The 15236-nt window shown below is 33.1% G+C and overlaps 1 protein-coding gene across 1 annotated transcript in view; it reads left to right on the top strand.

Annotated features, from left to right (window-relative positions):
* Positions 1-15236, top strand: part of LOC145258281 (lysosomal alpha-glucosidase-like) — a 432680-nt gene that overhangs the window by 125481 nt on the left and 291963 nt on the right. The window contains exons 2-3 of the mRNA XM_080116285.1: positions 3745-3896; positions 4972-5140. Coding sequence (XP_079972411.1) covers positions 3745-3896; positions 4972-5140 — 321 coding nt within the window. The remainder of the gene's footprint in view (positions 1-3744; positions 3897-4971; positions 5141-15236) is intronic.

The raw sequence follows: 15236 nt of genomic DNA, 5'->3' as shown, positions 1-15236 counted from the left end.
GTCTGAGCTCCAATCTGTGGTCCCCCCTCGCCAATCTTTCACGAGAAACACCCGTCTGGCTGCTGAAACTACTGTCAATAATTTTCCCCACTCTTTATCTGTGCCTAAATCCAAACGTAGATTCCATGAGCAGAGCTTCTTTCTCAGAAGTGCACGATCGCCTGTTTCCCAGCTGACTACAACTTGGATGTCTTCAAATCCAACATAAACAAATTCCTAACAAACCATCCCCTTAAGTAAGACACTCTATCAAATCTCAAATACTAATGATTACTACAATACTATTTCATTGATTACTGTACCTATCCCTGAGTGGTCTCTTGTCCTTGATAAGTGGTGTAAAAAAAATATATGTATATATTTTGTTTTGCTGACTTCTTGTGTTTAATCTTCGTTTGCCCGCAGAGTATTGTACAAAGATTTTTTGCAGAGATTGAACTCTGTTGTGTAATAGAAGCATTTTTCTATATAAACTCTTAGCTGTTGTGTCATTTTTGCAATCTGTTGCTTCACTTTGTGATGATGCTGATTGAACCTAAGACAACGTAACATATAGGTTGTAACATCTCGCATTTGACATTTTTTTTTTTTTTTTTATTAATATGTTACGAAAATGTTAGGAGATACTCCAATTTTCACAGAATTATAAGATTTTGCACTGGGGACTCCCAGTTTGTATTGTTACAGTTTAAAATAAGTTTTGATTGAATTGGAGGGGAGGGTAATTTGTCCACTACAATTTTAACAGATTGTATTAAATAATTTGTAATTTTGAAAATATGTTTATCTTACAAACAATCTAAAAATTTGGTAAAAACTTCAGTTGATTGATGAAATTGAAATGCTAGTTGATTCATAATTTTATACATAATGTCAATATTTGTGTGTTATAGAAATCGATATGTTAATGGTTAGAATATTCAAATTACATATTAATAAAGATTAATTAAAGACACTGTTGGAATTTTCCTTTAATTCAATCTGGGAGTCGCTAATAATTCAATTTTGCTTTCATTTGTTAAATCCATTTGCTGTTTTAAAGCTCTCTGTAAAAAACTGTTAGCACTGTATTAGCAGTGTCAGAAACCAACATTAAAAATGCATGAAAAAAATTGGATAATTCGATCTTCTATCTTTCCAAGCTTATAACTACTTGAAAAATGTAATCCAAACTCTAATTTTTTTCAATTAAAGGAGCAAAGACCAAATTAAAAAAAAAATAACAGGTTTAATAGTAAATTATGCAATATTTGTTTTTTTAAATCGGTTTTCTTGAAAAAAGATTTGAAGAAAATCAACGAAATTTTACTTACTTCGATTATAAACAATATATATAAATTCCAAAAAATACTATTCAATGTGTACTTCTATTCTTTATTGTTAAGAATTTATCCATATTTATATTTAAATTCCGTTTATGTTTTAAATAAAAGAATTTTTCTACACGACTATTTGAAAAAGCCGTCATTATGTAAGCATTTTTACGTTGTTATTGAAGCATCGTAAGTAGTGTTTGTTCTTGTTTTGAACTACAGCTGGATAGAAGAAACTAAAAACCACACGTTCGTGTTAGCCGTCTAGCCTTGTGTGTGAAGAAATATGTGTCCCATAGATGGAAATTAGTCAAATTATACTTTAAAAAAAAAGTCTATGAATTTTTTTTCTTTTCTCAAAGAAATACATAAATTTTTGATTTTTAATTCTTCTTTATCAAGTGAATTTGTTTTTAAATATCTAAAAAAAGAAAACATTGAATGAAATAGGAAAAATTATCGTCAGCGTCCAATATTTAATTGACAATATTTACTTAGCATAAGCTTCCACTTCAAAAAAAAAGAAAAGAAAAATCAACGTGATTTTAAAAAAAAAAGGTTTTACACTTTGGACTTTGCAGGTAAATTTCCAAAAAACATTTCTTTTTTTTGTCTTAAATTAGAATATTTTATTTATTGATCTTTTTTCAATTTGTGGTATATTAAACTTTGGTACGTAAGTTAATTATTTACATTTTAATAGACATTTAAAAATTGGGGGGGGGGGAGTGAATTAAAAAAAAAAACGTTTTTCTAAAATATTATATTTGGTTTATTGGAAAGAGCATAAAATTTCACATTGACCCTGAAAATATCATAAAAATTGAACCAATAAAAAGATTTTGATAGATTTTTAAAGTTTAAAAATTGAAAAATATTTAACTCATAAAATTCAATTGATTTCATTACATAAAAAAATGGTTACATGAAGGTGCGCCGGTACTTTGTAAAAAATAAAAAATAAAAAAATAAAAAATAATATTTCTATTATTTTTTAAACAACTTTAATAGTTTATTTTGGAAGTATGTTCCATAAAGAAAATAAACAACCCACTTTAAAAAGAGAAATTACGAGTTTTTTTATATTTTTGTGTTGGGTGTCAAAAATTCCTCCAAAATTCTGATACACCTAGCGCTGTGTTGTTATTCATAAGAAAAAAAAAACTTGCATAATACATAGATGGTAGCACTACTACAAAATCCATACGATTTTTATAAAGTACTAGTTTTATATGGCACGTATAAAAATTTGAACCCAATTAGATTATTAGTTTACAAATTACAGTTCTTTAAATGAAGTTACTATTGCAAATTTTCCAAACAATGGAACAACATAGAATTTGTGTGATGACATTGCTTTCTGATGGAAAAAATATGGTTAAAGCAAAGAAATGACTTTATAAGTGTCATTCCAACTCTACTCCATCAGAAATAACAGTTAATTGGCAGGATAGATACAACTGTTGCTGAATGCTCAGGTTGCTCAAATTCGGCAATTGTCTTGAAAACATAAAAATATATCTGCAAACTCATTTTGACCAATTGTAAATTGAAGTTACATTAAATAACAGAGGAGTTGAAGATATCAGAAAGTAGTGGGTTCATCATTTTATAAGAAAGCTGTGTTCAAAATGAAGGCCACATTTATTCACAGACAATCAAAAACAACAATGCCTTGACAATTCAGAATATTGTTTGTAACTGTTTCTATGCCAAAAAAAAAAGGTCTTTGAATCAGTATGTGAAACTATGGATGAAACATAGATACATCACTTCATTTCAGGATTAAATCAGCAGTCAGCTGAGTGGACAGCAACAGGTTAGTCATACAGGCAACCATAAAAGTGCAAACATCAGCAGACAAGGCTTTGATTTCATACTTTAGGGTGCACAAGGTATTTTTTTCATCAATTACCTTGAGAAAGGAATAATCATCAGTAGCAAATATAGCATTATTGATGTTTGAAGGACGAAAGTGCCAACACATGGCTACAAATGAAAAAACACACACTCTTTCACTGACACAATGATAGTAAAACTACAAGAAACAATTTGAAGATTGCTTTTCAAATTGCTTTTGCACCTACTGTATTCTTCAGATCTGGTCCCAATAGTCCCAATGACTACTGGCTATTTGCAAACTTCAATAGAATGCTACAGTAAAAGAGATTTTATTCTAATGGAGAAATGATATCAAAACCTAAAGCAGATTTTCAGGCCAAAAAAAAGCATAGAATTGTTAGAGAAACATCAGAATTGGTGCATCACTTTAGAATGAGACTGTTGATTAAAAAAAAAGTAAAATTTTGAAGAAAAGTTGCCGTTAAACCTGGGGCTTATTGAATGATGTATCATTATTTTATATTTCACAAAATCAAAATTAAAGCTGGAAAGATTTGACAAATGCAATACTCCTTTATTTCTTTTACAGATCTTTGACCCTCAAGAAAGAAGATATGAAGTTCCTCTTGATGTCCACAAACCATCCAGACTCACTGATATAGCGGATTGCGATTATACAGTTTCTTATGTAAAAGAACCATTTGGCTTGATTGTTCGTCGTAAATCTACAAATACTGTCATGTAAGTGAATATGTTGAAGAATTTGCAAGCACTTATCAGCTGTATTGACTTCAGTAAGAGATTGTATAACACTGCATGGTGAATGCCACTTTTGCTGCAAGTATTAACAGAAATTAATATTTGAAATATAAATGTAAAATTATCACGATTTGATAAGAATCAAAATTTAAAAAAAATGACTAGCAAATTTTTTTATTAAAAAATGAAAGGAATTTGATGTACAATTCTATTTACTGCCATAATTCTGAAAATAAGAAATTAAGATTTTCAAAAATATCGTTTTTAGTTGAAATAACATTTTTTTTAATCGTAATCATCAAATTAAGCTAATCTTTTATTCCCATTTATTGCCACAGAAGCAATCTCTTATCTGAGAGAATAGAAGTTAGAAATAACATTCTTAAATTTGATATGAGAAATTACTATCAGTGATAGATGGAAAGGATTTTATGAGTAGATCAAAATCTGAAAAAACTTGATTGCTCAGCCCACACCAGAAGGGAAAGAAGCTGATGGAATAAAATAAAATTGAGCAATAAGATTTGATAAGAGGAGTTTCTGTCCTCACAAAGAGTTGGATAAAATCTCCAAAATAAGAAGTTAATAAGACAAATGTGTTGGGGGGAAAAGGAAAGGATTAAGCTTCACAACTTGGTTCTCCATCTCCTTTTAACACATTAGTCAGAAAGAATTATATTGAAAGAAAAGTTTAAGAAATTAAAGAATAAACTACCCCCCATTTCCGTTTGGTTCTACACCAGCTTTGAAGTAATTTTCATAAGTTGGAAATATTTGCATTTTGGTAGACAGATTCTTCATTGCTTGTAGAACACACAGCCTTAAGAAAAATCTCTAACCTTGAACCTAACTTGCACTAAAAAAACTGACTCTGGAATAGTCATTGCCAAACTTACATGTCCAAATTGTTAAGTTGTATCAACATTTTAAGATATTTAGAAGCTACAAGTGTGTTGACACATTCTTTTTGAGACATTGTGCCAGGCAGCTGAATCGAGTGAATGACCAACAATTTGTATATTTGTATAAAAATATTTTGTTTTTTTATATTTTTCAGTTTTAATTCTGTAAAAGCTGCTCCTCTCATATTTGCTGACCAATATATCCAAATCGGAACTGTATTGTCATCGAAATATCTTTATGGCTTGGGAGAACACAGAGATAAGTTTCTTATTGATATCAACTGGACATCACGTGGTTTTTGGACAAGGGACCAGCATATCAAAGTAAGTTATAATTATAAATCACTTCAGATCTCTTCTGTGATTTATGGCAACACTATGTTATCATGTCAGCAATGTTTTCAAAAACACATGGCAAGCCAACTGTGTTTGTGCAGACTGCAGAAAATTGTCTTTGTGACAACTATTTCTTTAAATTTTAATAATTTGTACTGTGTTACCTTTTTATACATTTGCAGTGTTGAACTTGACCTCATCTCAGCAAATGCAAACAGGCAGCCAACTAATTTTAAACTTGGCAGATTCTGTTGTAGTTCCCCTCCAGGGAAGGTAAAAGAAAATTTTATCCCACCATTACCATATATTGTTCATCAGTTACACATTGAGATACATTGAAGGTACAAATATACTTAGAAGCAAATCGAAGGGTAGATAGGAATTTGCTCTCTGTTCAGATAAAAAAAGTTTGTATTTAGATGAATAGAAATTTTAAGATTTTAGAAATTAGATTTAAGAAATTTTAGGATTAACGAATAAATAAAACATTAGAATAAAGATTATAGTAAAATAAAATATGCACAAAAATCTGAAGACTTAATTACAACATACATAATCAAAAATGTTTGTATAAATAAGAATTTATACTAAATTAAATCTGTGTATGAATAAATAAAAATTCCATCTTTTTTTTTTGTCATTTTTTTATTTGTATATCTTACAGCTATTTAATCTGTAGAGAAATACAACTTCCATTATGCAGTTTTCGAAACAGCTAATCAGAGTGAATAGAGTTAATCTAAGTGTAAACAGTATCCATTTCACTTTGATCTTCATTTTGGGTAATAGACATAAACTTTGTGTAGGTGCTTGTTTTCTTCATTTGTTTTCATTTATCATTTTTGGTAAAAATGTATTCTAAAGTTTACTGACATTTAAAACTTTTTAGACATTTAGTAATTGTAATTTTATCAAATACAAGACTACCCGTGACCCGTTGGGTCAGTATGTTATATTAGCTATGGAATTAATGTATGAGCGTGGCACTTGTGACGTAAAGAAAATAGTTTTTTTGTGACATAATGGAAATATTTCTATGAAAGTATATTAAAATGGAAAAAGAATATAGACAGATTTCCATGAGTCATTCTGTTTATAATTGTTTATTTTTGAAAAAAAAAAACCCCAAAAAAAACTTATAGCCATTGAATTATAAGTGATTTGCCATACTTAAAGGTAGATGTGCACTGAATAGATACCGTAATACTTAAAGTTAAATTCAAATTTTGATATATCTTTTTTAAATGAAATTGTTAGTTGAAATTACAGAATAGTTAAAAAGAATCTCCCCATGTTAAGAATGGCTTTTTAAATAGAAAATGAAAATACAATTTTTTTTCATTTATTTTAAACAAACATTCATGACCCATTGGGTCGGATATTTAATTTATATGTTAATAATAAGGTCAATAAAACTAATTAAGACATGAAACAAACAATGTAAAAAAAAATGCAGAAAGTATTAACAATTGTTTATTTGGATAATTTAAACACGAAAAAAACAAATTGGGATGCTGAAAATGTACACAGTAAAACAATGTTTTATTGTCGCGTTGATTATTTATTTGTAACACAATTTAAAAAAACATTTTTTTAGGGTTATTTATTTATGTTGAAAGTGTAGAAGAAAATGTATGAATGTTTTTAAGAAAGGTATATTAAAAAATGGAAAATAAATTTAAAAAAAAAAGGAAGGGGTTAGGAAATCACCGTTGTAAATTGTTCTTATGGTTGTCAAAGGGTCAAAGGTGATTTATTTGTAAGAAAATTGTTACAGTATAGTTGTAATACAGAATAGTTGCAAAACATCCCCACCCTTCCCATGTTAAATAATAATTTCTAAATAATAACGTTAATATTTCAGTGTGCAGGTCAAATTCTGCAAAAGTAGCAATTTGTGTTTATTTGTTTATGCTGTTGTGGGTTTATGCTTATGTACGCATACGCAACCGGAAGTCATAAACCAGATGTGGGGTTACAACACCCGTTACAAGGTCATTTGAGTTTTATAATTATATAGATTTCAGTGATGGAAATGAAGTATTCATGCTTATCACCCTTAAATTTGAATTTTGTGAGTTTTTGTGTTTTACTTATGTTGTGTTCGGAGAAATGGAATGCCAGAATTATTGGATAACATAGAACAAGTAGGCAAGCTAATTGTATTTTTAAACACAATTTATTCATCGCTGAAACATTAAATTATGTACAGACAATATTCAGCATCAAATACAACTGCCATATTGTCCTCAATTCCTCTCTCTAGTCTTTTCAAAGATCTATAAGGGGCGATAATTCTTACTTTATTTTGTTAGTTATTCCCCCTTTTACCACTTTGAAATATGATGCTTGTAGGATGTTTGATGTGGGTCTATTTCTAGAGTTGAGATTGGTTTGCACCTTCATTGAGTATTTCGGGTTGGACCTTTTTTCTCAAACTTGTTTTGTTTACTGCATGTTGCTTAAACACTTTAAGGTAATTCAAATATGTCCAGTAAAATATTTAATGGAATGATTGTGCTATTTGATTATCTCTTTGGAAGATAAGAGTGACGAAGTTGATTTGCATGTCGTACCCAAGTAGATGATTGTACATGCACATTATAGATTACATTATCAAAATAATGTTCTATGTGATCTTGTGTCCATTTTGCTTTACCATTGCGGTAGTCTTTTGCCAATGCAGATTGTCCTGGTAGGAATTTACATAACCTTGCTCCATAATGGCAATTGAAGTTGAACTGGTTTTCTATGGTCCTGTTTCGCTTGGGAAAATTATTTGATGATGGATGAATAGCATCCATTGGTAAACATATTTTTCTGTTTCATCAGCGGGAGACTTTCCATTTGGGCAACTTGAATTTGGGGTAATTCTGTAGCTACTTAGAAATATTTCTATGATCTTTTGAGTAGTTGCTTTCCCTTTTAACTTCAAGACTGCTCTCTTAAAATGTGTCGACAAAGCATTGAGCTTAGTCATTTGATTATGGATGGAAAGGTGGAGATCTGAGATGTTGAATACTGTTTTGTTTACAGAAGTCAGAAAATTATGCTGAGGTAAATGCAGTACCATTATAAGAAACTAAGAATTTCCAATCTGCTGAAAATTTCTTGTAGTTTCTTTACAGTTTCATTTGATGTAGTATGGTTCATCTGGAAAACTTCTGTCCACTTACTGAAAGCATCAACCAATATTAAGTAATGTTGTTCAATAATTGGTCCTGCAAAGCCAATATGTAGTTGTGACCAAGACATTTCTGGGGTAGGCCATGCATGCAATGTTGTTTTCGATGGGACTTCACAACCAGTTGACATTTGACACAACTTTATACAAGTTCCTCTAACTGCCTGTCCATGTTTGGCCAATACACATAACCACGTGCCAAGGCTTTCATCCGATTAATTTCTTGATATCCATAGTGGAATTGCTTAAGAACTCTGTTCTGGTGTTTGAATGGGACAACAAAACATTCTCCAAAAAGAAGTGTTCCATTGATTTTGGATGATGAAGATCTCTGAAAAAATGGTTAAAGTTGCTGGTCAGTGCATGTTTTTGGCCAGCTTGTGAGATGACAATGTCAAACTTTTTGTAATAATGGATCTGCGGCTGTAGCCTCCTGGATCATCTTGGAAGTGACAGGTAACGATCTTACTGTAGAAACAAGTGCAGAGACAATTTCAGGTTCAACAGATATAGCAGCGATGACTATCTTCCACTACTTTTTGATGAGAAGAGATTAGTCTGGATAATGCATCTGCTTGGCCAATTTTGCTGCCTAGTTAGTACTTTATAGAAAAATCGTTATCTGAAAGCATAGTTGTCCATCTTTGTAAGCGGTTTGCTGTATAAACTGGAATTCTTTTCCTTGAACCAAAAGTACTTTTTAAGGGCTCGTGGTCTATGATCAGAGTACAATGATGGCCATATAGCATTTTGTGAAATTTTTTACTGAGTAGATAATTGCTTGTTTCTTTCTCAATTTGGCTATACTTTCGTTCAGTAGACGTCAACATGCTCTATGGAAAAGTAGGCTGGTTAAAAGTGCTCACCAACATAAAGGCACAGACCTCTCTCCTTTCTCTAATCTGCCTTAATGACCTGCTCACTCCCTTTTATGTCCTACTTCAAAAAAATAAATTACCTTTCTCATCATACACTGCCTTTCCCATCATACACTCCAAGTGCATAAATGAGTCTCTGTTCTGTGAGATTTTTCTCACAAGGTTTTTGCCCTTGGCAGAATGGAAGAAAACCAAACAGAAATTACAACAAGCTCACCTTGAAACTTCAATGTAAATTTTATTAAAGTAAAAAGGTCCATGTTTGCAAAAGATGCATCATCTTCAGCTATCTGCCATTATTGAGCTGGTAACATTCCCGAAAGGAATAATAGTTTGTCTTTGATAAAGGCTGAATAGGATTCCTGCTGACAAAGTAGTGCGCAGGTTGGATTTGTAGTGTTGACCTCCAAGTCGGGCTGCTAGAGGAGTCCATGTAGAAAACTGTCCAATTGCGAACAATAGCGGGTCAAACAGTAGACCCTAAATTTTGTCTTGACAGACATTAAATTGAAGCACAAACGTGCAAATAAAAATTCACCCTACTTAAGGGCATTGGTAATTATAATAATAAAGTTCCACTCCACATTTGGGCATTTAAAACATCTTGAAGCAACAAGTAATTTCGATGCCTCGATTCAAGTGAGAATCCAGTCTGTTCCACCCTGCGTCTTCTAGGATTCGAGTCAGAAATCAATGTGTGTCCAACTCGATGTCTTCCTGGAATCTGACCTGAAAAGTAATATTGGTACCAAAGAACATTCTCAGCAGCCAGTTATAACATGCAATCTGATTGGTTAAAACAAATCCATGGGCAGAGAAACCGTTCAATAAAAGGCTTATTTCTGCAGAATTTCTCACACACTTCCAAGGAAAGGAAGAAAAAGTAATGGATAATCATTACTTTTTTAAACAGGACAATGATGTACTTTTAAAAACTGTCAATAAATGACGAGTAAGAAATTTGTCCCGAGGGACTTAATATTAATACAAATAATAGCAATGAATTCAATGTTTGTTTGCTGCCAAATTCAAAATTATAACAAGTCATTCTCATCTAACTAGAGAAATTATCAATGATAAGAAAAAGCGACTTTAAATTGATAATAGAATATAAGAATTTGTTTTGACATTTTGTCCGTACAATTCGGACACACCCACTCACCTACGATGTCCTGCTGGTCAAACCCAAAACAACTGAAACGATACCAATTATCGCATGAGTCGCAACACACCATAGGTGTTGTTCCATCATTGGCGATCGAACATGTAGGACAGAAGAAGGGGCCTTCTTCTTCCGTAAATTCTGCTATTGCAGATTCAGAATTGTATTTTTCCTCTAGGGGATAAACATTTTTTAAAGAATGAACTTGAACACACCCGTCCTTTAAAACCAATAATTTTATTACCTTGCCCAAACCCCAGAAAGGTCGGGACTTATTCGGAGATTTGATAAGAACAATTTCACCGTCCGAGATATTCGGGGGGGCCTTGATCTTGGAGTCTACTTCTCTAATTGAGAATTGTGCCAAATACGTCTAAATTTACTGGCGAATTCATCCTTCAGTTCAAGGGAATGCAAGAGCGTATTTCTATTGAGAGGTTCTGGGAAAGATCCTTTGAACGACAATTATTGATAAGCAGGGGGGGGGTGTAGTATCCTGTCTGCAAAAAATGATTGGGGGTCAAAATATCAAGGCTTCTATCTGAAGCTGAAATAAATGTTAGTTGCCTATCATTTATGGCCTTTTGAAAAATAGCCTCCTTGAAGACATTTTTTCTTCATCAAGAGAAGACAACATTTTTGTTTCGTTAATACCAATGGAGTCTAGGGATAAACCCTTTCCACTCCACATTCGACAGCAGAATCGTCGAAAAAGGGATGAAGTGCATCTTCGTAAGTAGCTACAGGATTTTAACGCGCTATCAATTAAGTAAGAATGGCACGTAGGTAGTGCTTTAACGTGATCAAAGACCAGTGACTCTTCCTTAAACTTTGCACTGGAATTCAAAAATTTAGACCCCTTGCCAAAGGGAATTATGTACTTGGGGAGTTTCCATGCAGAACCTCCCAAACATTTAATTAAACAGATTATTTATCTGTGGAATAAGGTCCAGGCCTATTATGCCGTGAATAGCAGACCCATTCAATTCAGAGTATCCTGAACAAAGACGAAAACCTTTTTTAGTCAATTTTGACATGATCTCATCAAATTTGTCCACGTGAAATTTTAACTTCAAATCATCTGCAAACAAGGCAGAAAAAGGAAAGGAACGCTGATGTCCCAATTTAAGAGACACTTCCAGCTCCCTAAGTTTTAATGAATTGTTCCCCGCAAGAGTATTAACAGACATTTCCACCATCCCTGGTTTTAATTTATTCCCGGGACTTAAACGGTTTAGAATTACCTCAGAAATGGATGATTTCTGGCTACCCATCTCCAAAAGACAGTAAAAATAGACTGGGCGCCCTTTCACCATATTTTGAGTACAGGAAATATACATTTTTCCTGTCCTGATAATGATGTACGTCCCACAAAGGATTTGGGAGTTTTGGGACACATAATAGAAAAATAGTTTTTAAAACCACAAATGGCGCAGCGATAAGGAAAAGCCTTTATCCCCTTGTAAAGAGTCTCAGAGTTCTCACCAAGGCACCTGATACATAATTTGAGTTCTTTGGCTGTTATAATTTTTGAGTCGGTCTCGATATTTGGAACAAATTTAAGTTAGGTGATTAGTAACCCTACATAATCTACAAAATGTATCAATCTCGCCATTATTAACGAGAGACTTAAAGTTATTACTACTCTTTTTTGAATAAATCTGTTTAGGCTCGGAACTCTTTGCCATATTGGATTTTGAATCTGAAGAAGCCAACATTTTTGGCGGGCTATTTTCTCGCCTTGGCACAACTAATGGTGATGCCATCAATATATCCAAAATGTCGAAAGTGTACGACATGATGGAAGAAAGAGAGGGGAAACGTTCGTTGGATTTGTTCATTAATTCTCTGCACACGCTGTTCGGAAATTTAGCGAACAAAATGTGTGCAACCATAATTCCAGAAGTAGAATTATCTGAGAAAAAATCTGTACTAAAGGATTTGTCCAACTCAGTCAATTCAAGCTTAATGCGCTCGAGAAAAATTTTAAGATCCTTAATCGACAAAAATTGCTCTGGTCGAGGAATAATATCCTCAAAAATTTGATTCATGATTAAAGACTGATTTAAAAATCTCCTCTTCAAACAAGTCAAGGCCTGCTCATAATTTTCGGGTTTATATCTAAATTGAATGCCTTTCCCGTCAATTTAGACTTTAATAATAGTAATTTATCTGTGTCAGCTAATTTAGAAGTACAAAATTCAAATTTCCTAAGGAAACTACGAAATTCGAATTTATTTGAAGTCAGATCCCCAATAGAGGACATTCTAACTCCATTTTCATAGGAACAATAGCTTTTGACCTTCTCTGGTCAGGCCCGAAACAGGTAAGATTTTCCTTAACTTTCGCTATAAATTCAGCCGAATCTCGACAAATATTGAATCTATCCTCAACTGAGGATTTTAAAATTAACTGGTCAAATAAGTCGTCCAGTCCGCACATCCATTTGTGAATATCCAGAGAAAAATTCTTTCTAATTTTCTCATCTAACCTTTCTTTCATCCAATCTAGGGTTGTTGTTATCCGAAATTTCTTTGCTTCTATTCGAGAAAGCAAATTTGAATAAGACATGATGCTTGATAACCCAACCAACAAAAAAATTAAAATGATGTTCTCACGTGGAATAGTAAAAAAGGCGCGAACTACAAATTACTATTTTCTGACAACGTGGTCTAGAAGGAAAAAAATGTTATCTGAAAACCGCAAACCCGGCTAAATAAATCTAATTAAAGCAACAATATAAATTTAATAGTGCAAGGGAGATAACCAAACCTTCGCTAAACCAAAATAATTCCGACCGCGTGGGGGGACTAAATGTGTAAAAAAAAAAAAAAAAAAAATTCTCCAACACAATATGTAAGCAACAGACAAACTTGAAATCACAACTGCGCCTCCCGAGGGCGGGGGGCACCTCAAACACACAAAAGGGAATAAATCCAAGAAAGTAGAATCTCCACTCCCGTTGCACCTACTCTCCTGCTAGATCTGGAATCTCTCAGCACTGAAAAATAAAGCTCGTTTTGTAGTTTCCAGCTTCACGTGCACACAAGATTTTGCGAGAACACACATAATAAAATGCTGGCCGCCATCTTTGTTTTTCCTTTTCTTGGCCTGAACTCACTCGTAAGACTTCTGTTTTTCTTAGCTTCTGACCACAACAACTAATAAAAAGATTTTTTTTTAACAATGAATATCAATTCACAAGGAATTAGAATAATGAAGGAAGAAAAAAGATGTTTTTTTTCAAGTTACAATTTAAGACTGACGTTTTTTTGTTTTTTTTTTAATAAGATGACTTTTTTTTTCTCAGTTACAATTTAAATAGATGATGGGATAGGGATTGCCAAACGATTGTGAAGATTGGACCACATGTTTCCGTGACATCAGATTTGTGTGTACACGAACTATGGAAAAGCAGAAGTGACTTAATGATTTTTTAAAACCTTTGTTTATCTTCTTCAAACTGCAATTAATAATTAATCTTTGTTATAATTCCATTAGGTTTTAAGATTTACACAGTTTAATGATTAATAATATTATAAACATTTGTATATTAAATATGAAAGACGGTTTTACTGAATGTTCTTTTGGTTACCTACGTGCTTCCATATATTTTTCAGTAAAAAGAGACAAACAAAATATGAGGGGGGGGGGGCTACAAAATGCTTAATATTGTGCAATAATATTTTCAAATTGATTTTAATCTGGCAATAAACAGAAATTACAACAAGCTCACCTTGAAACTTCAATGTAAATTTTATTAAAGTAAAAAGGTCCATGTTTGCAAAAGATGCATCATCTTCAGCTATCTGCCATTATTGAGCTGGTAACATTCCCGAAAGGAATAATAGTTTGTCTTTGATAAAGGCTGAGTAGGATTCCCGCTGACGAAGTAGCGTGCAGGTTGGATTTGTAGTGTTGACCTCCAAGTCGGGCTGCTAGCAGGGCATACATGAGGAGTCCATGTAGAAAACTGTCCAATTGCGAACAATAGCGGGTCAAACAGTAGACCCTAAATTTTGTCTTGACAGACATTAAATTGAAGCACAAACGTGCAAATAAAAATTCACCCTACTTAAGGGCATTGGTAATTGCAATAATAAGCTCCACATTTGGGCATTTAAAACGTCTCAAAGCAACAAGTAATTTCGATGCCTTGATTCCAGTGAGAATCCAATCTGTTCCACCCTGCGTCTTCTAGGATTTGAGTCAGAAATCCATGTGTGTCCAACTTGATGTCTTCCTGGAATCTGATCTGAAAAGTAATATTGGTACCAAAGAACATTCTCAGCAGCCAGTTATAACATGCAATCTGATTGGTTAAAAAAAAACCATCCAATAAAAACCTTGCTTATTTCTGCAGAATTTCTCACAGTTCTTTTACATTTTGTCTCTTCTTTCACATGGATAACACAGGTAAGCCCTTCATTTTGTTTGATACACCACATGCCCTCTCCTGATCTCCGAGATCAATAAAACACCTCAGTCCTTCATCCATTCATCCAAGCAGGCCTCCTCCTCCTCCTCCTCCTCCTCCTCCCATGCTGGGGCCTTTGGACGACTTCTTGGGGGATGACATTCTCAGCTTCGTTACACTTATTCCCATTCGACTGTAAGGAAACACAACATGAGTTCACGTCAAGTTGAGGCACACTATTTGCTTCTTGATGGATTTCGACCTCCTCCTCCTTACAACAATTATTGTCCACCAGCAGGGAAACACGATGCAGGTCTAAGATCTGTCAGGGAAGGCCATCTACAATTACATTATTCTTTCACTGCATCCCTGTTACTACTCCTTTTCCCCAGTGAGTAGTACACTTTGCATTGGGAGGCTTCATCCACACCTCCTCACCCACT

This window comes from Euprymna scolopes, chromosome 33, assembly GCF_053919585.1.
Source record: "Euprymna scolopes isolate OS-2025 chromosome 33, ASM5391958v1, whole genome shotgun sequence".
In the NCBI taxonomy this organism is placed as follows: Eukaryota; Metazoa; Mollusca; class Cephalopoda; order Sepiida; family Sepiolidae; genus Euprymna; species Euprymna scolopes.
This window is presented reverse-complemented; position numbering and strand designations above follow the sequence as displayed.